This window comes from Bombina bombina, chromosome 1 (assembly GCF_027579735.1).
Source record: "Bombina bombina isolate aBomBom1 chromosome 1, aBomBom1.pri, whole genome shotgun sequence".
Classification (NCBI taxonomy): Eukaryota; Metazoa; Chordata; class Amphibia; order Anura; family Bombinatoridae; genus Bombina; species Bombina bombina.
In genome coordinates, this window is record NC_069499.1 from 233438591 (window position 1) to 233462849 (window position 24259).

The window sequence follows — 24259 nt, forward strand, 5'->3', positions numbered from 1 at the left end:
AATAAGGTTGCTGACACAGTAGTGGCTATTCAGAGTGTTTCTTCCCAAAAACCTGAAGAGGACGATACTTCGGTAGCATCTGAGGGTGAATTCTCAGATTCAGACAGTGTAATACCTTTAGCTGATACTGAAGTTGTTTTAGCTACCCTGTACGACTCCGACACTACCGTTGTAGTCAATCCTAAAAAGTCCAGTAAACTAAACAAGTATTTTGACATGCCCTCCATGGTGGGGGTATTTCCTGTACCAGATAGGGCTACAGAGATTATTGCTAAGGAATGGGAGAGACCGGGTATCCCTTTTTCTCCATCCCCTATATTTAAAAAGATTTTTCCTATAGCAGACTCTATCAAGGAGTCTTGGCAGGCGGTACCCAAGGTGGAAGGGGCAATTTCCACACTAGCCAAGAGAACTACTATTCCCATAGAGGATAGTTGTTCCTTTAAGGATCCTATGGATAAGAAGTTAGAGGGGTTACTCAAGAAAATGTATGTACACCAGGGTTTACAATGGCAACCCACGGTTTGTATTGCTACTGTGAATAGTGCGGCAGCATACTGGTTTGATGCATTGTCTGATTCTATTCGGACAGACACTCCCCTCGAAGAAATCCAGGATAGGTTAAAGGCCCTTAAATTGGCCAACTCCTTTATCATGGATGCTTCCCTTCAGGTTATTAAGCTGGGAGCTAAGATTTCTGGTTTTGCTGTCCTGGTCCGGAGAGCTTGATGGTTAAAATCTTGGTCTGCGGATGTGTCATCTAAGTCTAAACTTTTGGCGATTCCTTACAAGGGAAAGACCTTGTTTGGGCCGGGTTTGACGGAAATAATTTCTGACATTACGGGAGGAAAGGGCCATTTCCTTCCTCAGGATAAGAGAAATAAACAAAAGAGACGTCAGTAATTTTCGTTCCTTTCGAAATTTCAAGGGAAATCCTTTCACTCCCTCTTCCAAGCAGGGCAGTCCAAGCCTTCGTGGAGGCCCAATCAGCCTTGGAACAAGGGAAAACAATCCAAAAAGCCTGCTATTGAATCAAAAACAGCATGAAGGGCCTGCCCCCTATCCGGGACCGGATCTTGTGGGGGGCAGACTTTCCTTCTTCACTCAGGCTTGGGTTCGAGATGTTCATGATCCCTGGGCGGTGGACATCGTGTCCCAGGGATACAAACTAGAGTTCAAGACCTTTCCTCCCAGGGGAAGGTTTCTGCTTTCAGTATTATCTGTAGACCATACAAAAAGATAGGTGTTCTTACACTGTGTTCAGGACCTCTCCGACCTGGGAGTAATAGTTCCTGTTCCGATGCAGGAACGGGGTCTGGGGTTCCATTCCAATCTGTTTGTGGTTCCCAAAAAGGAGGGAACCTTCAGACCAATTTTAGATCTCAATTTATGACAACGGTGGATTTAAAGGATGCGTACCTGCATGTTCCCATCCACAGGGACAATCACAAGTTTCTAAGGTTTGCATTTCTAGACAAACACTTCCAGTTCGTTGCTCTTCCATTCGGCCTTGCCACAGCTCCCAGAATTTTCTCAAAGGTTCTGGGATCCCTGTTGGCGGTGCTCCGATTGCGGGGCATTGCAGTGGCGCCTTATCTGGACGACATTCTGGTTCAGGCGCCATCCTTTCAACAAGCAAGATCCCACACGGAAATGTCTTTCCTGCGATCTCACGGATGGAAGGTAAATTTGGAAGAGTTACTTACTTCCAAACACAAGGGTAATTTTCATGGGAACCATAATAGATTCCTTATCAATGAAGATTTTTCTGACAGAAGTCAGGGAATCAAAGATTTTCGATTCTTGCCTAGCGCTTCAGTCCTCTCTTTGGCAATCAGTGGTTCAGTGCATGGAGGTAATCGGTCTGATGGTAGTGGCAATGGACATCATCCCGTTCTCCCGTTTCCACCTCAGACCTCTGCAGTTAAGCATGCTCTTTCAGTGGAACGGAGATTATGCGGATATGTCTCCGCGATTACAGCTGGAGCAGGAGACAAGGGATTCTCTTCTTTGGTGGTTGTCTTAGGATCATCTCTCCCAGGGAACCTGCTTTCGCAGACCCTCTTGGGTGATTGTGACAACAGACGCCAGCCTTCTGGGATGGGGAGCAGTCTGGGGCTCTCTAAAGGCTCAGGGAACATGGACTCGATCGGAGTCTGTTCTACCCATAAACATTCTGGAGCTGATAGCAATCTTCAATGCTCTTCTGGCCTGGCCTCAGTTAGCCTCGGCCCGGTTCATGAGGTTCCAGTTGGACAACATAACTTCAGTGGCTTACATCAACCATCAGGGAGGAACGCAGAGTTCCTTGGCCATGACAAAGATAGCCAAGATAATTCAGTGGGCGGAGACCCACAATTGCTGTCTGTCGGCGATCCACATCCCAGGAGTGGACAACTGGGAGGCGGACTTCCTGAGCAGGCAGACCTTTCACCCAGGGGAGAGGGAACTCCATCCGGAAGTGTTTTCCAGCCTGATTCTTAAATGGGGTCAGCCGGAATTGGATCTCATGGCATCTCGGCAGAATGCCAAGCTTCCAAGGTACGGGTTGAGGTCAAGGGACCCTCAGGCTGTACTGATAGACGCCCTGGCGGTACCTTGGAATTTCAGTCTCGCATACCTATTTCCTCCGTTCGCTCTTCTACCTCGGGTCATTGCTCGAATGAAGCAGGAGAGGGCGTCGGTGATCCTCATTGCACCGGCGTGGTATGCAGACCTGGTGGACATGTCATCTTTTCCACCTTGGAGACTTACGTTGAGGAAGGACCTTCTACTTCAAATCCAAATCTAGTTTCTCTGAAGCTGACTGCTTGGAGATTGAACGATTAATTTGATCCAAGCGTGGATTTTTCGGAATCGGTCATTGAGACCATAATTCAAGCTCGTAAACCTGTGACTAGAAAGATTTACCACAAGATATGGCATAAATATCTATATTGGTGTGAATCCAAGGGCTACTCTTGGAGTAGAGTTAGGATTCCCAGAGTTCTGTCCTTTCTCCAAGAAGGTTTGGAGAAGAGTTTATCTGCAAGTTCCCTAAAGGGTCAAATATCTGCCTTGTCTATTTTGTTACATAAACGTCTGGCGGACGTCCCAGACGTGCAATCGTTTTGTCAGGCCTTGGTCATAATCAGGCCTGTGTTCAAACCAGTTACTCCTCTCTGGAGTCTTACCTTAGTTCTTAAGGTTCTTCAAGGGGCTCCGTTTGAGCCTATGCATTCCTTAGATATTAAGTTGTTATCTTGGAAAGTTTTGTTTCTTGTTGCTATTTCATCTGCTCGTAGAGTGTCAGAGCTCTCGGCATTTCAGTATGAGTCTCCTTACCTTATTTTTCATTCGGATAAGGTGGTTTTACACATACTAAGTTAGGGTTTCTCCCTAAAGTAGTTTCAGAACGGAACATTAATCAGGAGATTGTTGTTCCTTCCTTGTGTCCTAATCCTTCTTCTAAAAAGGTACGGCTTTTACACAATCTGGATGTGGTGCAAAAAATTCTATTTAGAGGCGACTAAGGATATTCGTCAGTCTTCTGCTCTGTTTGTGGTTTCTCTGGGAAACATAAGGGTCAGAAAGAAACGGCTACTTCTCTTTCTTTGTGGCTGAAGAGTATTATTCGCTTTGCCAATGAAACTGCTATGAGGGCTTTTTCCTCTTCCTGGGCATTCAAAAATGAAGCTTCTGTGGAACAGATTTGCAAGGCTGCAACTTGGTCCTCTCTTCACACTTTTTTAAAATTCTATAAATTTGAAACTTTTGCCTCGGCTGAGGCCTCTTTTGGGAGAAAGGTTCTTTAAGCAGTGGTGCCTTCCGTTTAGGTTCCCTTTCTTGTCCCTCCCTTATCTGTGTACTCTAGCTTGGGTATTGATTCCCAATAGTAATTAGATGATCCGTGGATTCATTGTGTCATTAGAAAGAAAACAAAATTTATGCTTACCTTATGATAAATTTCTTTCTTTCTTGACACGATGAGTCCACGGCCCTGTTCTTTTTGGACAGGTTTTGTTGGTATGTTATAAACTTCAGACACCTCTGCACCTTGTTGCTTCCTTTCTCTCCTTTGCTTCAGTCGAATGACTGGGGTTGGAGGGAAGGGAGGTGATATTTAACAGCTTTGCTGTGGTGCTCTTTGCCGCCTCCTGCTGGGCAGGAGTGATATTCCCAATAGTAATTAGATGATCCGTGGACTCATCGTTTAAAGAAAGAAAGAAATTTATCAGGTAAGCATACATTTTTTTTTTTTTTAGCCGGTTATGTACTTAATGAGTTTAAAATGTACGTAATAAATACACTAACATCCACAATATTTCTGGCTAAAATGGATTACCTAACTTTAATTGTACCCATAGCGGTTCAAATCTGAGTGATTCTTTATTATTTGTATACTTTAATTTAGTTTTTTTTCAATAGGGGGAGACATTTTCAGGTTTTGCTGAGCTTCTATTAGTGCATCACGCTTTACTTACAGTTAAAATGATTGTAAAATTAAGCTATACGCTCAACAATATTCAACAATATTTGTAATAAAAAAGTAAACAAAAGGCAGTTTATTGATTAAAATCATTGTAGACTCTAAAATATATAAATATTTACCCTTTCATTTTATTATACATTCCGCCGTTCCTCCGCCCGCAACGCATAGTCTTTTTCAGTGTAAAATGCTGAATCGCGCTGTAGCCAATCATAAAGCGCCCCCTTTGTTGGATGCCGTTTTGACTTTACTACCCCTTTAAGGTCTCAGGTGAAGTACATTTACACATTAGTGGCTGTCCAATCACAACCCTATTGACCATATTGACCACTTAAATTTGACCATGTGTGCCCAACAGTCTCTAATGCATACTGTACTAGCAACAAGCTTCAAGCTTTGCACTTCATCAGAGTGTGCTTTTTACATAGCCCAGGTAGGTTTTTTTTTAACCTGTAAATGTAATGGAAATATATTTTATTATTATTAATATACCTTGTTGTTTTGTAGTTATCTTTTGTTTTATTTTTTTACTCCAGTGCTGTTGTATAGCACAGTTAAAGTGGCCAATGTTCAAAATGTATAAATGGACACAAATGGCCCATTAAACAATATCTCTGAAATGTAAAGTGCACAATCATTACAGATATTCTCGCAGGCTGCTCTTCTTTTTCTCCACATAGAATCTAAAAATAAATAAGTAAACAAGAAGTCGCCTCCTAGTACAGATCAGACGACCTCATAAGTAATCGTCACCCGCATACAAGTGATTGGAAGCAGCAGTCCCTTGTGACTCAGCTCACTGATCCATTGCTACGGGAACATGGATCGATCATCATCGGAATGCTTGTCCTCGTCTGCTCTCACTCACATGTACCAACAAATCCAGATACATAAGTGTTTTATTAGACACAATAGTAAAACATGTTATAAACAAGGCTTAGTGAACAACTTGTTTATAAAGAACAGTTCTGTAACTGAGAGAAACTGCTTTTGTAGCAAAGTTAAATAGTATAAAAGGCAAAGGTGAGGGCATGACAGCAAATTGCAACTTAGTTTTGTCACCTAGTATAGGCCCTTAACATGAGTCTTTTTGGTCTAGCTATAAAGCTTACCTTGATTGCTTGGCAACGAATGGGTTAAATTTTTTTCTTTCTGTCCACAATTTTGGAATTTTTTCCATAAAACAGCATTGTCTTTTCCTCTGGCCTGAGAAAACCCATAGGATAACAATGCTAATTATGAATAAAGCAGTACTGTTCAAAATTACTGCTCACTAGGGGCTAGATTACAAGTGAAGCGCTAATTTATCGCAAATTTGCCCATTTACGGGCACATGATAAATAACCAGCCGTTACAAGTGCTCAGAAAATTAACCAGAGGTCAGATCTCTGGTTAATTTTAAAAGTGTCCCCCAACTGCCCCTAAGCTTAAGTGTGAGGTTCCTTAATAAAATAAAAAAATCATTTTTAAATTAACCGCATGAAGCAGTTTTTTAGAGGTTAAATTATGCTGATGTGGGGTGTTAGAAAAAAAACTGCACTGAAAAGGCCTTTACATTGCGATCTATTTGGACTGTGTTATCACTCAAAATATATATGTATATGCTTATATGTATTAGTGTTAATATGGCCCTAGATCAGTAGCTAACTCTTGAACTGCTAGAAGTGAGACCATGGTAGCGGTAATTATTTAAATACTCACTTTATGGCACGCTGTTTCTCAAAGATATTATTATATGTATTTGCATTAACTGATGCTTTTTAGTTTGACAAATGTATTTATTTTACTGATGTAGGTTCCATGTGGTTAAACGTTTGTTAAATGGGGATGACTAGCTACCTGACACGGTCACTATAAATTTAATAAAAAAAGGGACATAAATCCCAAATTTTTACTTTCATGATCTTGGTATGCTTTGTTGAAGTAACAGCAAATGCACTACTGGTTGATGACTGGAACACATGGGTGAGTCAATGACATTCGGTATATATATGCCGCCACCAATCAGCAGCTAGAACCTAGGTTCTTTGCTGCTCCTTAACTTTCTTAGATAAACCTTACAGCAAAGGATAACAAAAGAAAGTTGTTTAAAAGTGTATGCTCTGTCTAAATCATGAAAAATAAATTTTTAGTTTCATGTCCCTTTAAAGTAAAAAATAAACTTAAATAGATTGTGCAGAGCATGATATTTTAAACAACTTTCGATTTTACCGATATTATCAATTTTGCTTACTTCTCTTGGTATTCAAAACTAATCCTAGGGGAGCTCAGGAACGTGCACATGTCTTTAGTCATCTGGCAGCAATGTTTCTAGCAGTGTTATACATAGTTTCAAACATTGCTGCCACGGAACACGCACATGCTCCTGAACTCCTTTCAGCCTACATAGGTTTACTCTTCAACAAAGGATACAGAGCATCTTTGATAATAGAAGTACATTTTAAAGTTGTTTAAAATTGTGTGCTGTATCTGAATCATAAACATTTAAATTTTCACTTTACTTTCCCTTTAACCTTTTCCTTTACATTGGAGTGTTTGTATACGCTGGTCAGATAGTTTTGTTGTGTGCTTGGTACAAATATTTGTCATTTGCAAAAGTCATATGTTCTTCCACCATACACAACTTTTCCTTCCTTTTAATGTTCTATTTGAAACCGAGTTAGAAACATGAAATCTGTGTCTATGCAGGAAACTAATAAGACGTCAGATCTAGCAGTACTGCCATGTGCTGGTACCTACTGTGTTTGTTTTTTGCTGCAGAAAAAGAAGGAAGATGAGACAGAAGGGAAGAGAAGAAAGGAAGGGGTTAACCTGGTAATTCCTGTGGTGCCCTCTGCGGATAACTCAAACTTGTCTGCAGATGGGGATGACTCCTTTATCAGCGTGGACTCTGCAATGCCTAGTCCCTTCAGTGAGGTGAGTGTCACCTGCTTGTCACACGGTCGTTAAATTAGATTTTCAGACATTATAGCTCCACATACTGATCAGTTTAAAGTGAGATGATTTAGTAGAACATTAATATAAATATATTTCTTCTATAAGGTACAACGAGTCCACGGATTCATCCTTTACTTGTGGGGATATTATCCTCCTGCTAACAGGAAGTGGCAAAGAGCACCATAGCAGAGCTGTCTATATAGCTCCTCCCTTAGCTCCACCCCCCCAGTCATTCTCTTTGCCTACTCTAAGTACTAGGAAGGGTAAAGTGAAAGAGGTGGTAAAATATTAGTTTTTTATTTCTTCAAGCAAGAGTTTTTTATTTTAAATGGTACCGGTGTGTACTATTTACTCTCAGGCAGCAGATGGATGAAGACTTCTGCCTGGAGGCTGATGATCTTAGCAGTTGTCACTAAGATCCAGAGCAGTTCCCACAGAATGGCTGAGGAGTACAAGAAACTTCAGTGTGAGGAACCCTTTCATGCTATAAGCAGTGAGGTATGTTCAGTCATTTTTTTCTGGAGAGACTGTGGTATTTCAGAATTGGCTGACAGTATCCCCATGAGGGAAAGAGTAAGCAGTAATCCTAAAAGATATAGAGGGGTATTACTAAGCTTGCATAAGGGGCCAATAAAAAAAATGGTTGACACTGAGTTTGAATGTTTGTGGGCAAACGTTTTGGGAACTGAAAGAGTTTATTTCAATAACGTTTTTTTGTTACTTTATTGAGGGTACACTTGGCTTCTGGTTTGGGTTTTAGAACCCACATGGCTAGTTTGGAACCGCTCTGGTGCGGTTCCTTTAGGCTGTAAAAACATTGAGTGAGATGGGCGGGGCCTATTTTCGCGCCTCAGATGCGCAGTTGTAATTGCAGATCAAGCAGCAAGCTCCAACTCCGGTGGGCCCTTGTGGAAGTGTTGGGCCAAATCGAAGCTTTAACTCCATTTTTCCAACCCCTGAGGGCAGGTAGGCGCCACAGCAGGGCTGTGGCGAGGTGCAGGGGGTGTTTTTGTCCGGATTTAGGCCTATTAACGATCCGGTTTTGCACAGTAAAGGGTTAACTGTTCCTTTCTTTGTTGGGCAATCTCAGCTGCATTATTTGTATATCATATCAAAAAATTTAAAGGATTGGTGTATTTTAAGGCAGTTTTGCAGAACGTGCATGCTTTTTTTCTCTTAAAGGCGCAGTACCGTTTTTTAAGATTGTTATTTTTTCACTAAATAAAGTGTTTTCAAGCTTGTTTGTGGTCATTACTAGCCTGTTCAACATGTCTGACATTGAGGAAAGCCAATGTTCAATGTGTTTAGAAGCCATTGTGGAACCCCCCACTTAAAATGTGTGTCCCTCATGCACTGAAAGGGCAATAAATTGCAAAGAACATATTTTAGCTACAAAAAGTATGTCGCAGGATGATTCTCAGTCAGAAGAAAATCAGGTTATGCCATCTAATTCTCCTTAAGTGTCACAACCATTAACGCTCGCACAAGTGACGCCAAGTACTTCTAGTGCGTCTAATTCTTTCACCCTGCAAGATATGGCCGCAGTTATGAATACTACCCTCACAGAGGTTTTATCTAAGCTGCCTGGGTTGCAGGGGAAGCAAGCAGGTCTGGTGTGAGAGTAAATGCTGAGCCCTCTGACGCTTTATTAGCCATATCCGATGTACCCTCACAATGTTCTAAGTTGGGGGTGAGGGATTTGCTGTCTGAGGGAGAGATTTCTGATTCAGGAAAGATGTTCCCTCAGACAGACTCAGATATGACGGCTATTACATTTAAAATAGAACACCTCCGCTTATTGCTCAGGGAGGTTTTAGCGACTCTGAATGATTGTGACCCTATTTTAGTTCCAGAGAAATTGTGTAAAATGGACAGCTATCTAGAGGTTCCTGCCTACACTGATGTTTTTCCGGTCCCTAAGAGGATTTCGGACATTGTTACTAAGGAGTGGGATAGACCAGGTATTCCGTTTTCTCCCCCTCCTTCTTTTAAGAAAATGTTTCCCATATCAGACACCATGCGGGACTCGTGGCAGACGGTCCCTAAGGTGGAGGGAGCTATTTCTACCCTGGCTAAGAGTACAACTATACCTATTGAGGACAGTTGTGCTTTCAAAGATCCTATGGATAAAAAATTAGAGGGTCTCTTAAAGAAAATATTTATTCATCAGGGTTTTCTTCTGCAACTTATAGCGTGCATTGTTCCTGTAACTACTGCAGCTGCTTTTTGGTTCGAGGCTCTGGAGGAGGCTCTTCAGGTTGAGACCCCATTGGATGATATTCTGGACAGAATTAGGGCTCTCAAGCTAGCTAATTCTTTCATTACAGATGCCGCTTTTCAACTGGCTAAATTAGCGGCAAAGAATTCAGGTTTTGCCATTTTAGCGCGTAGAGCGTTATGCCTTAAGTCCTGGTCTGCTGATGTGTCATCAAAATCTAAGCTTTTAGCCATCCCTTTCAAAGGTAAGACCCTATTCGGGCCTGAACTGAAAGAAATCATTTCAGACATCACTGGAGGAAAAGGCCATGCCCTTCCTTAGGATAAGACAAATAAGATGAGGACCAAACAAAATAATTTTCGTTCCTTTCGAAACTTCAAAGGTGGTCCCTCTACCTCTTCCCCTGCTGCAAAACAAGAGGGGAATTTTGCTCAATCCAAGTCGGTCTGGAGACCTAACCAGACTTGGAACAAAGGTAAACAGGCCAAGAAGCCCGCTGCTGCCACCAAGACAGCATGAAGGGGTAGCCCCCGATCCGGGACCGGATCTAGTAGGGGGCAGACTTTGTCTCTTTGCTCAGGCTTGGGCAAGAGACATTCAGGACTCCTGGGCGTTAGAAATCGCAACCCAGGGGTATCTTCTAGATTTCAAGGATTCTCCTCCAAGGGGGAGATTCCATCTTTCTCAATTGTCTGTAAACCAGACAAAAAGAAGAGGCGTTCTTACGCTGTGTAGAAGACCTATATACCATGGATGTGATCTGCACAGTTCCGAGAACAGGGACAGGGGTTTTACTCCAATCTGTTTGTGGTTCCCAAGAAAGAGGGAACCTTCAGACCAATTTTAGATCTCAATATCCTAAACAAATTCCTAAGAGTCCCATTCTTCAAGATGGAGACCATTCGGACTATTTTACCAAAGATCCAGGAGGGTCAATATATGACCACCGTGGACTTAAAGGATGCGTATCTACACATCCCTATCCACAAAGATCATCACCAGTTCCTCAGGTTCGTCTTCCTGGACAAGCATTACCAGTTTGTGGCTCTTCCCTTTGGGTTGGCCACAGCTCCCAGAATTTTTACAAAAGTGCTAGGGTCCCTTTTGGCGGTTCTCAGGCCACGGGGCATAGCAGTGATGCCTTATCTGGACGATATCTTAATTCAGGCGTCAACTTACCAACTAGCCAAAACTCACACGGACATCGTGTTGGCTTTTCTAAGATCTCACGGGTGGAAGGTGAACGTAAAAAAGAGTTCACTTATCCCTCTCACAAGAGTTCCATTCCTGGGAACTGATAGATTCGGTGGACATGAAAATTTTTCTGACGGAGGTCAGGAAATCAAAGATTTTAACCACCTGCCGAGCTCTTCATTCCATTCCTCGGCCGTCAGTGGCTCAGTGTATGGAGGTAATCGGACTAATGGTAGCGGCAATGGACATAGTTCCGTTTGCTCGCTTGCATCTCAGACCACTGCAACTATGCATGCTCAAACAGTGGAATGAGGATTATGCGGATTTATCTCCTCAGATAAATCTGGATCAAGAGACCAGAGACTCTCTTCTTTGGTGGTTGTCACAGGATCATCTGTCCCAGGGAATGTGTTTCCGCAGGCCAGCATGAGTCATAGTGACGACGAACGCCAGCCTATTGGGCTGGGGTGCAGTCTGGAACTCCCTGAAAGCACAGGGTGTGTGGACTCAGGAGGAGGCTCTCCTCCCGATCAATATTCTAGAACTGAGAGCGATATTCAACGCACTTCAGGCGTGGCCTCAGCTGGCTTCGGCCCTGATTCGTAAGATTCAAGTCGGACAATATCACGACTGTAGCATATATCAATCATCAGGGGGGAACAAAGAGTTCTCTAGCGATGATAGAGGTTACCAAAATAATTTGATGGGCAGAGACTCACTCTTGCCATCCTTCAGGAGTTGGAACTCCATCCGGAGGTGTTTGCACAATTGATTCATCAATGGGGCACACCGGAATTGGATCTGATGGCGTCTTGTCAGAACGCCAAACTTCCTTGTTATGGGTCCAGATCAAGGGATCCTCAAGCAGTACTGATAGATGCTCTAGCAGTAACCTGGTCATTCAACCTGGCCTATGTGTTTCCACCATTTCCTCGTTTAATTGCCAGAATCAAACAGGAGAGAGCTTCTGTGATTTTGATAGCACCTGTGTGGCCACGCAGGACTTGGTATGCAGACCTGGTGGAGATGTCATCTCTTCCACCATGGACTCTGCCACTGAGACAGGACCTTCTGATTGAAGGTCCGTTCCAGCATCCAAATCTAGTTTCTCTGCGGCTGTCTGCCTGGAGATTGAACGCTTGATTTTATCCAAGCGGGGATTCTCTGAGTCGGTCATAGATACCTTGATCCGGGCTTGAAAGCCTTTCACTAGGAAAATTTATCATAAGATATGGCGTAAATATCTTTATTGGTGCGAATCCAAAGGCTACTTATGGAGTAAGATCAGGATTCCTAGGATTTTGTCCTTCCTCCAAGAAAGATTAGAGAAGGGGCTATCAGCTAGTTCCCTAAAGGGACAGATTTCTGCTTAGTCAATTTTACTGCACAAGCGTCTGGCAGATGTTCCCGACGTTCAGTCGTTCTGTCAGGCTTTAGTTAGAATCAAGCCTGTGTTTAAACCTGTTGCTCCGCCATGGAGTTTGAATTTAGTTCTTAAAGTTCTTCAAGGGGTTCCGTTTGAACCTATGCATTCCATAGATATTAAGCTTCTATCTTGGAAAGTTCTGTTTTTAGTTGCTATCTCTTTGGCTCGAAGAGTTTCTGAACTATCTGCATTGCAATGCGACTCGCCTTGCTGATAAGGTGGTTTTGCGTACCAAACCTGGATTCCTTCCTAAGGTTGTTACTAATAAGAATATTAATCAGGAGATTATTGTTCCTTCTCTGTGTCCTAATCCTTCCTCTAAGAAGGAGTGTCTGTTGCACAACTTGGACGTGGTTCATGCTTTGAAGTTTTACTTGCAAGCGACCAAAGATTTCCGTCAAACATCTTCTTTGTTTGTTGTCTATTCTGGAAAATGTAGAGGTCAAAAAGCTACGGCTACCTCTCTTTCTATTGGGCTGAAAAGCATCATCCGTTTGGCATACGAGACCGCTGGACAGCAGCCTCCTGAAAGAATTACAGCTCACTCTACTAGAGCGGTGGCTTCCACATGGGCTTTTAAAAATTATGCTTTTGTTGAACAGATTTGTAAGGCTGCGACTTGGTCTTCGCTTCAAATTTTACAAATTTGATACTTTTGCTTCTTTGGAGGCTATTTTTGGGAGAAAAGTTCTTCAAACAGTGGTGCCTTCTGTTTAGCCATCTGTCTTGTCCCTCCCGTTCATCCGTGTCCTGTAGCTTTGGTATTGTATCCCACAAGTAAAGGATGAATCCGTGGACTCGTCGTACCTTATAGAAGAAAAGTAAATTTATGCTTACCTGATAAATTAATTTCTTCTATGGTACGACGAGTCCACGGCCCGCCCTGTCATTTTAAGACAGATTATATTTTTTGATTTTAAACTTCAGTCAGCTCTGCACCTTTTAGTTTCTCCTTTTTCTTCCTGTACTTTCTGTCGAATGACTGGGGGGTGGAGCTAAGGGAGTTGCTATATAGACAGCTCTGCTGTGGTGCTCTTTGCCACTTCCTGTTAGCAGGAGGATAATATCCCCACAAGTAAATGATGAATCCGTGGACTCGTCGTACCATAGAAGAAATTAATTTATCAGGTAAGCATAAATTCTGTTTTTGTGACTGGATTCTAAAAAAAGGTTATCCTTTTTTTTTTTTTTTTTTTTCCAAAAATGCATTTAAAATGATTCAGTGAGACCAATTGTCTGCATCTTACTGTAGAGCAAATATATTATTGGAGCTGATTGTAACTGAAAGCATTTTATATATATTGTTATCAATGAAACCTTAAAGGAACTAGTCAAAAAGGTAAATTCATACTTTAAATCCCACAACTTACTGGTAATATTTCTTTTTTTAATTTTGTTTTTATTGAAAAAAGATATCAGGATTTACAGTTTTTGAATTATAAGATGATATATCAAGTATAGAATTTATATTTCACTTATATATCTCTCACAATAAGAAAAAAAGGAGAGTGCGCCTCATAGTGTAGTATATTCTTAAACAGTGCAGTTGTTGAACATAAAAGTAAAGGCTTACCAGATGGTATTGCACCGTTCTCTGACCGCATTTCTCGACCATATACACTGGTCTTTTCCTCCGGCAATACAATTAATTTGTATTGCCTGAGGAAACGACCAGTGTATACGGTCGTGAAACGCGTTGCAGCAACAAGAATAAAGCACTTTTAACCATAATCTCTTCGGAAGTTGTTGTATGGTTTTAACCCCCCCTTTGGGTCCTAATCAAGGTATACTGCAGCACCGGGTTCACGCTGACGAAACAGTGTATCCATTTGGATTGCGGCTAACTTTGTTACAAAGTGATACAGAACACAGCTGACCAAAGAGTCGGATCAGTGTACTAACCGTTGTTAAGTGTTAGTCCGCCTGCTGCCACCGGTCAGAGAACGGTGCAATACCATCTGGTAAGCGTTTACTTTTATGTTCAACAACTGCACTGTTTAAGAATATACTACACTATGAGGCGCCCTCTTCTTTTTTTCTGATTGTTTAGATCGTCCCTCACACTGGGATCAAGAGGAGCAGCCTAAAGTCCAGACCCTTCATATATCTGAATTTGCATTAACTGGTTACTCGTTTACGTTTTGGGTAAAACGGTACTTTGGTCAAATCACCAAAATTTGTTATTAGACATTGAGTTTATCTACTTTTCATTAGAGCGCTCCTATAAGTTCCTCTTTTGGGAACTTTATTATCTATCACAATAGTGGAAGATACAAAATAAAATAGCCAACAATAAGAAAAAGAAAAACAAAAGACGAAAAACAGACGCAAAAAATTGCGTCAATATCTAGTTATCTCTCATATTAAATGTAATCAAGTTTTTATTGATATCTTTACAAAGCTGGGACTAAGCTAACCGTCTAATAAATGGTTTCCATTTTTCTTTAAACATTTTATTATTTGCTACTTTATTATAATAAAGATCAAATCTCTCTAGAATTAATTGATGGGTCAAATTATATTTAAGGTGTTTTATAGTAGGTGCTTTCTTATCTATCCATAACTTGAAAATTCTTTTTCTTGCCAATATTATTGTAGTAATATTATTGTAGGTTATTTAGGTTTATTTTATAATCCAATTTATCTAGAAAGACTATGCTCAAACAGTCTAAAACAATCTTTGTATTACAAAGTTTGGATACAAAGTCTTAGCCCAAAATTGGTAATTCATAGGGCAGGCCCAGATATAATGAAGAAAATCTGGATCTATTATTGAACATTTAGGACAACAATTTTTAACATCTTGTCTCCATTTGGAGACTCTTCTAGGTAGCAGATAATCTTGATTTATGATTCTAAATTGAGATTCTCTATAATCAGACAATATAGTTTAATATTTCCTAATCTCTCTTGATCAATTTCATGGGTGCAATAAAAACTATAATTCATTAATATAGCAATATTATAGTATTCTATATTAGGAAGTGCTAATCCCCCATTGGTAAATAAGTTTTTTTTTAAGTCTATTCTTGCTTTCTTATTATTCCATAAAAATAATCTCATTGCTTTTTCAATTTGAAATAAATCCAATTTAGTCATTTTTAATGGTAGTATCTGTAAAATATACAGTAAACCAGGGAGTATCTTCATTTTTATTAATTTAATTTTACCATGTAATAATAATGGTATATTTACCCATGCTCATTTTTTTATTTTAATATAGCTAATTTCACATTTCATTTATAAAGATTTGAGTTTTTGAAATCAATTTTAATACCCAAATATTCCATCGGGGCAGATTGTTCTTGCAACGGGAGTTCAAGATCTTTTAAAGTTTTCTTTAGCCAGAGTATTTGAGATTTTATAAAGTTAATCTTTTATCCTGAAAATTGACTATAATGGTCTATAATTTTTAAAATATTGTTTCAATGTTTTTTAAGATCTGTAATAAATAATAATAGATCATCTGCATAAGCAACCAATTTAAATATATGTATACCTGGAATAATCTGATTTAGAATAGATAACAAAGGTTCTAGAGAATTATTAAACAACGGAGACAGGGGACAGCCCTGACGGGTTCCCCGTTGTAGCTGAATAGTCTCTGAATACTGTCCATTTATTTGGATATACGCTATAGAATTTGTGTATATATATATATATATATATATATATATATATTTATTTTTTTTTAACAAATTCCAGAAAGACTCCATCAAAGCCAAAATTCTCCAAGTTGGTGAAGAGATGGGGACACACTATTCTGTCAAAGGCCTTCTCTGCATTCAAAGATAGATCGGCAGCCCCCTCTCCACCACCTCCAATTTCATATTTTTCTATAGCATATAAGATTTTCCTTAGATTTGTGGCTCTACCCAAAATAAATCCTGTTTGTTCCACAGTTATTAAATGTGGTATTATTATTTTCAATCTATAGGATATTTTCATTAAAATCTTAGTCCACATTTATAAATGATAAAGGTCTATAAGATTGTGGTAGGGAAGGATCTTTATTTTGCTTTGGAGTAACAATTATATTTGCACATTTAAAATTTTGAGATGGGATAATACTATTTATGAGGTATGAATAAAAAAGCTGATTCAAAATAGGGACAGTTTTGTCTATTAGCATTTTAAAGTATTCGGCCGGAAGGCCATCAGGGCTCGCTGCTTTCCCTAACGAAAGACCGTTAATTATTTATTTTATCTCTTCTGTATTAATAGGTTGGTTTAACATATCTAATTGATCCTTTTCTATTTTGCGGAGATTATTTTTTCCCCAAAAACTATAAGGATCTTCTATTACATTTTTTTTGTGCTGTGTATAACATTTGATAATAATCCGCAAACGCTTTAGCTATTAGGTTCTTGAGTAATCACTCCTTTATAATTAATATTATTTATATAATTCTTGGATCTCTGGTTGTTTGTTAAGGGCGCTAAAAGCTTCACTGATCTATTTCCCCAACGAAAGAATATTGCCTCTACTTGTCTTAGTTTTTCTTTTGTTTCCCTTTCTAAGAAGCTGTCTCTCTCCTGTTTAGCTAACAAAAAAGTTTCCTTATTCTTAATATTTGTTTTATTTTTTTATAGTTACTAAATGTTGAAGCAACTTTTTTTGAGCGTTCTAAATCTATTTTTTTCTGTTCTTTTCTATAATTCATCACGTTATAATATCAGATTTTATAGTATCCTTTGCCGATTCCCAATAAATTTGACTGTTTAAATAAGATTTATTATTTATATGATATTCTTCCCATTTATTTTGTAAAAAGTGATGAGATAAATAGGGAAATAGAATCTATTATATTTATTACTATATATATATTACGTGGCCAGACTTTTAGCAGACGGACGTTTGGCCGACGCACAAGTGGCTGTCAGATAACAGTCCTGCCACAAGATAGATAGATTTGATAGATAGATACATAGATTAAATAGTTTAATAGATGCAATAGATAAATTTGATAGATTCGATAGATATGATAGATAGATAAATAGATAGATAATTTCCCAGACAGAGAATTACAAGACGTGCGGGCTGGGACCCATGGTACGGTTCCCAGAGAGGCAGTTGCGGCGCTGGAGGCTCTGATTAGAACAGAGCACTCTGAAGTGTATCTGCCCTCGGCCGAAATCGGAACATTCTTTGTCATTCTGTCCATCGGCCAAATGTCAGTCTGACAGAAGGCTGTCTGCCAAATGTCCGTCTGCATTTTGTCAGGGCACCATATATTATGTTGGAGATCTATTCTCATAAGTACTGGGGCATGATCAGAAAAAGTAAAATCCATCATTTGAACTTTATTTATTCTATTTAATTGTTTTGCAGAAATTAAGAAGATATCTAGACTAGACATAGTATTATTATTTCTCCAACATAGGTGTGTCCGGTCCACGGCGTCATCCTTACTTGTGGGATATTCTCCTCCCCAACAGGAAATGGCAAAGAGCCCAGCAAAGCTGGTCACATGATCCCTCCTAGGCTCCGCCTACCCCAGTCATTCTCTTTGCCGTTGTACAGGCAACATCTCCACGGAGATGGCTTAGAGTTTTTTAGTGTTTAACTGTAGTTTTTCATTATTCAATCAAGAGTTTGTTATTTTCAAATAGTGCTGGTACGTACTATTTACTCAGAAACAGAAAAGAGATGAAGAATTCTGTTTGTATGAGGAAAATGATTTTAGCAACCGTAACTAAAATCCATGGCTGTTCCACACAGGACTGTTGAGAGCATTAACTTCAGTTGGGGGAACAGTTTGCAGTCCTTTGCTGCTTGAGGTATGACACATTCTAACAAGACGATGTAATGCTGGAAGCTGTCATTTTCCCTATGGGATCCGGTAAGCCATGTTTATTTCGATTGTAAATAAGGGCTTCACAAGGGCTTATTTAGACTGTAGACATATTTTGGGCTAAATCGATTGATATTAACACTTATTTAGCCTTGAGGAATCATTTATTCTGGGTATTTTGATATATTTATATCGGCAGGCACTGTTTTAGACACCTTATTCTTTAGGGGCTTTCCCAAAGCATAGGCAGAGTCTCATTTTCGCGCCGGTGTTGCGCACTTGTTTTTTGAGAGGCATGGCATGCAGTCGCATGTGAGAGGAGCTCTGATACTGATAAAAGACTTCTGAAGGCATCATTTGGTATCGTATTCCCCTTGGGTTTGGTTGGGTCTCAGCAAAGCAGATACCAGGGACTGTAAAGGGGTTAAAGCTTAAAACGGCTCCGGTTCCGTTATTTTAAGGGTTAAAGCTTCCAAAATTGGTGTGCAATATTTTCAAGGCTTTAAGACACTGTGGTGAAAGTTTGGTGAATTTTGAACAATTCCTTCATGTTTTTTCGCAATTGCAGTAATAAAGTGTGTTCAGTTTAAAATTTAAAGTGACAGTAACGGTTTTATTTCAAAACGTTTTTTGTACTTTCTTATCAAGTTTATGCCTGTTTAACATGTCTGAACTACCAGATAGACTGTGTTCTGAATGTGGGGAAGCCAGAATTCCTATTCATTTAAATAAATGTGATTTATGTGATAATGACAATGATGCCCAAGATGATTCCTCAAGTGAGGGGAGTAAGCATGGTACTGCATCATTCCCTCCTTCGTCTACACGAGTCTTGCCCACTCAGGAGGCCCCTAGTACATCTAGCGCGCCAATACTCCTTACTATGCAACAATTAACGGCTGTAATGGATAATTCTGTCAAAAACATTTTAGCCAAAATGAACCCTTGTCAGCGTAAGCGTGGATGCTCTGTTTTAGTTACTGAAGAGCATGACGACGCTGATATTAATATCTCTGAAGGGCCCCTAACCCAATCTGAGGGAGCCAGGGAGGTTTTGTCTGAGGGAGAAATTACTGATTTAGGGAACATTTCTCAGCAGGCTGAATCTGATGTGATTACTTTTAAATTTAAATTGGAACATCTCCGCATTTTGCTTAAGGAGGTATTATCCACTCTGGATGATTGTGAAAATTTGGTCATCCCAGAGAAACTATGTAAAATGGACAAGTTCCTAGAGGTGCCGGGGCTCCCAGAAGCTTTTCCTATACCCAAGCGGGTGGCGGACATTGTTAATAAAGAATGGGAAAGGCCCGGTATTCCTTTCGTCCCTCCCCCCATATTTAAAAAATTGTTTCCTATGGTCGACCCCAGAAAGGACTTATGGCAGTCAGTCCCCAAGGTCGAGGGAGCGGTTTCTACTTTAAACAAACGCACCACTATTCCCATAGAGGATAGTTGTGCTTTCAAAGATCCTATGGATAAAAAATTAGAAGGTTTGCTTAAAAAGATGTTTGTTCAGCAGGGTTACCTTCTACAACCCATTTCATGCATTGTCCCTGTCACTACAGCCGCATATTTCTGGTTTGATGAACTGATTAAGGTGCTCGATAGTGACTCTCCTCCTTATGAGGAGATTATGGACAGAGTCAATGCTCTCAAATTGGCTAATTCTTTCACTCTAGACGCCTCTTTGCAATTGGCTAAGTTAGCGGCTAAGAATTCTGGGTTTGCTATTGTGGCGCGCAGAGCGCTTTGGTTGAAATCTTGGTCGGCTGATGCGTCTTCCAAGAACAAGCTACTAAACATTCCTTTCAAGGGGAAAACGCTGTTTGGTCCTGACTTGAAAGAGATTATCTCTGATATCACTGGGGGTAAGGGCCATGCCCTTCCTCAGGATCGGCCTTTCAAGGCAAAAAATAGACCTAATTTTCGTCCCTTTCGTAAAAACGGACCAGCCCAAGGTGCTACGTCCTCTAAGCAAGAGGGTAATACTTCTCAGGCCAAGCCAGCTTGGAGACCAATGCAAGGCTGGAACAAGGGAAAGCAGGCAAAGAAACCTGCCACTGCTACCAAGACAGCATGAAATATCGGCCCCCGATCCGGGACCGGATCTGGTGGGGGGCAGACTCTCTCTCTTCGCTCAGGCTTGGGCAAGAGATGTTCTGGATCCTTGGGCGCTAGAAATAGTCTCCCAGGGTTATCTTCTGGAATTCAAGGGACTTCCCCCAAGGGGAAGGTTCCACAGGTCTCAGTTGTCTTCAGACCACATAAAAAGACAGGCGTTCTTACATTGTGTAGAAGACCTGTTAAAAATGGGAGTGATTCATCCTGTTCCATTGAGAGAACAAGGGATGGGGTTCTACTCCAATCTGTTCATAGTTCCCAAAAAAGAGGGAACGTTCAGACCAATCCTAGATCTCAAGATCTTAAACAAATTTCTCAAGGTCCCATCTTTCAAGATGGAAACCATTCGAACTATCCTTCCTTCCATCCAGGAAGGTCAATTCATGACCACGGTGGATTTAAAGGATGCGTATCTACATATTCCTATCCACAAGGAACATCATCGGTTCCTAAGGTTTGCATTCCTGGACAAACATTACCAGTTCGTGGCGCTTCCTTTCGGATTAGCCACTGCTCCAAGGATTTTCACAAAGGTACTAGGGTCCCTTCTAGCTGTGCTAAGACCAAGGGGCATTGCAGTTGTACCTTACCTGGACGACATTCTGATTCAAGCGTCGTCCCTCCCTCGAGCAAAGGCTCACACGGACATCGTCCTGGCCTTTCTCAGATCGCACGGCTGGAAAGTGAACGTGGAAAAGAGTTCTCTATCCCCGTCAACAAGGGTTCCCTTCTTGGGAACAATTATAGACTCCTCAGAAATGAGGATTTTTCTAACAGAGGCCAGAAAGACAAAGCTTCTGGACTCTTGTCGAATACTTCATTCCGTTCCTCTTCCTTCCGTAGCTCAGTGCATGGAAGTGATCGGGTTGATGGTAGCGACAATGGACATAGTTCCTTTTGCGCGCATTCATCTAAGACCATTGCAACTGTGCATGCTCAGTCAGTGGAATGGGGACTATACAGACTTGTCTCCAAAGATACAAGTAAATCAGAGGACCAGAGACTCACTCCGTTGGTGGCTGTCCCTGGACAACCTGTCACGAGGGATGACATTCCACAGACCAGAGTGGGTCATTGTCACGACCGACGCCAGTCTGATGGGCTGGGGCGCGGTCTGGGGATCCCTGAAAGCTCAGGGTCTTTGGTCTCGGGAAGAATCTCTTCTACCGATAAATATTCTGGAACTGAGAGCGATATTCAATGCTCTCAAGGCTTGGCCTCAGCTAGCGAGGACCAAGTTCATACGGTTTCAATCAGACAACATGACGACTGTTGCGTACATCAACCATCAGGGGGGAACAAGGAGTTCCCTAGCGATGGAAGAAGTGACCAAGATTATTCTATGGGCGGAGTCTCACTCCTGCCACCTGTCTGCTATCCACATCCCGGGAGTGGAAAATTGGGAAGCGGATTTTCTGAGTCGTCAGACATTGCATCCGGGGGAGTGGGAACTCCATCCGGAAATCTTTGCCCAAGTCACTCAACTTTGGGGCATTCCAGACATGGATCTGATGGCCTCTCGTCAGAACTTCAAAGTTCCTTGCTACGGGTCCAGATCCAGGGATCCCAAGGCGGCTCTAGTGGATGCACTAGTAGCACCTTGGACCTTCAAACTAGCTTATGTGTTCCCGCCGTTTCCTCTCATCCCCAGGCTGGTAGCCAGGATCAATCAGGAGAGGGCGTCGGTGATCTTGATAGCTCCTGCGTGGCCACGCAGGACTTGGTATGCAGATCTGGTGAATATGTCATCGGCTCCACCTTGGAAGCTACCTTTGAGACGAGACCTTCTTGTTCAGGGTCCGTTCGAACATCCGAATCTGGTTTCACTCCAGCTGACTGCTTGGAGATTGAACGCTTGATTTTATCGAAGCGAGGTTTCTCAGATTCTGTTATCGATACTCTTGTTCAGGCCAGAAAGCCTGTAACTAGAAAGATTTACCACAAAATTTGGAAAAAATATATCTGTTGGTGTGAATCTAAAGGATTCCCTTGGGACAAGGTTAAGATTCCTAGGATTCTATCCTTCCTTCAAGAAGGATTGGAAAAAGGATTATCGGCAAGTTCCCTGAAGGGACAGATTTCTGCCTTGTCGGTGTTACTTCACAAAAAACTGGCAGCTGTGCCAGATGTTCAAGCCTTTGTTCAGGCTCTGGTTAGAATCAAGCCTGTTTACAAACCTTTGACTCCTCCTTGGAGTCTCAATCTAGTTCTTTCAGTTCTTCAGGGGGTTCCGTTTGAACCCTTACATTCCGTTGATATTAAGTTATTATCTTGGAAAGTTTTGTTTTTAGTTGCAATTTCTTCTGCTAGAAGAGTTTCAGAATTATCTGCTCTGCAGTGTTCTCCTCCTTATCTGGTGTTCCATGCAGATAAGGTGGTTTTACGTACTAAACCTGGTTTTCTTCCAAAAGTTGTTTCTAACAAAAACATTAACCAGGAGATTATCGTACCTTCTCTGTGTCCGAAACCAGTTTCAAAGAAGGAACGCTTGTTGCACAATTTGGATGTTGTTCGCGCTCTAAAATTCTATTTAGATGCTACAAAGGATTTTAGACAAACATCTTCCCTGTTTGTTGTTTATTCAGGTAAAAGGAGAGGTCAAAAAGCAACTTCTACCTCTCTCTCTTTTTGGATTAAAAGCATCATCAGATTGGCTTACGAGACTGCCGGACGGCAGCCTCCCGAAAGAATCACGGCTCATTCCACTAGGGCTGTGGCTTCCACATGGGCCTTCAAGAACGAGGCTTCTGTTGATCAGATATGTAGGGCAGCGACTTGGTCTTCACTGCACACTTTTACCAAATTTTACAAGTTTGATACTTTTGCTTCTTCTGAGGCTATTTTTGGGAGAAAGGTTTTGCAAGCCGTGGTGCCTTCCATTTAGGTGACCTGATTTGCTCCCTCCCTTCATCCGTGTCCTAAAGCTTTGGTATTGGTTCCCACAAGTAAGGATGACGCCGTGGACCGGACACACCTATGTTGGAGAAAACAGAATTTATGTTTACCTGATAAATTTCTTTCTCCAACGGTGTGTCCGGTCCACGGCCCGCCCTGGTTTTTTAATCAGGTCTGATAATTTATTTTCTTTAACTACAGTCACCACGGTACCATATGGTTTCTCCTATGCTATTATTCCTCCTTAACGTCGGTCGAATGACTGGGGTAGGCGGAGCCTAGGAGGGATCATGTGACCAGCTTTGCTGGGCTCTTTGCCATTTCCTGTTGGGGAGGAGAATATCCCACAAGTAAGGATGACGCCGTGGACCGGACACACCGTTGGAGAAAGAAATTTATCAGGTAAACATAAATTCTGTTTTCTAGAAATACAGGTGAAATCTATTTCAGTCTTATTTTTTACTCGCAATATGGCTATTAAAAGTTTTCTGTAAGGCCTCAAAAATTGCTTTCTCATATGTAACTCTAATAGAGATATATTCTCTATTTATTCTTTTTTTTGGGTCACCTCTCCTATCCAATAGAGGATTTGGGGTTATGTTAAAATCACCCGTTATAATTATTTGGCCATCTATATATCTTAACATTTTTGTTTTTAGATTTTCCCAAAAACTTTGATTCTGTTCATTAGGGCTATATATATATTACGTAGCTGGTAATATTTTAATGAAAATGAGCATACGTTATACCGGTGTCTGCTAGGTAAGATCGTATAGTACAATAAAGCAATTGACGTTAATTTGTACTCTCTAATTCATTACTACAGCACTATTCCCTCCCTGCCTATACTGTTGTGTCATTTAGTCTTTGTGTTAGCAGATATCCATGAGCAGTGAGCTGCACACAGGATCCATTGCTCCAGATGAAAGCAGTAATGACATGCTGGTTATTGTGGATGATCCCTCCTCATCAGCGCATCAGTCTAGGGGCACCAATTCACCTGCATCCATCTCTGGTTCAGTGTCAGACACTCTAAACGGTCAGTGGTTCCAGACTATTCATTATACACCTTACTTATCTGCTACAATTTCTTAATAGCTGGGACTAGTGGACTAACAAACACACACACCAAGTCCACCATTAAACAGTAGTAGAATATTGTTAGTTGTAGTTGCCTTTCAACTATTAAAGGGACAGTAAAC

General features: G+C 41.0%; 1 protein-coding gene across 1 annotated transcript in view; it reads left to right on the top strand.

Annotated features, from left to right (window-relative positions):
* The window catches only part of INO80 (INO80 complex ATPase subunit), a 396744-nt gene that overhangs the window by 331319 nt on the left and 41166 nt on the right, over positions 1-24259 (top strand). Inside the window, 2 exon segments of the mRNA XM_053711738.1 lie at positions 7229-7384; positions 23937-24096. Of these exon segments, the coding sequence (XP_053567713.1) occupies positions 7229-7384; positions 23937-24096 (316 nt within the window).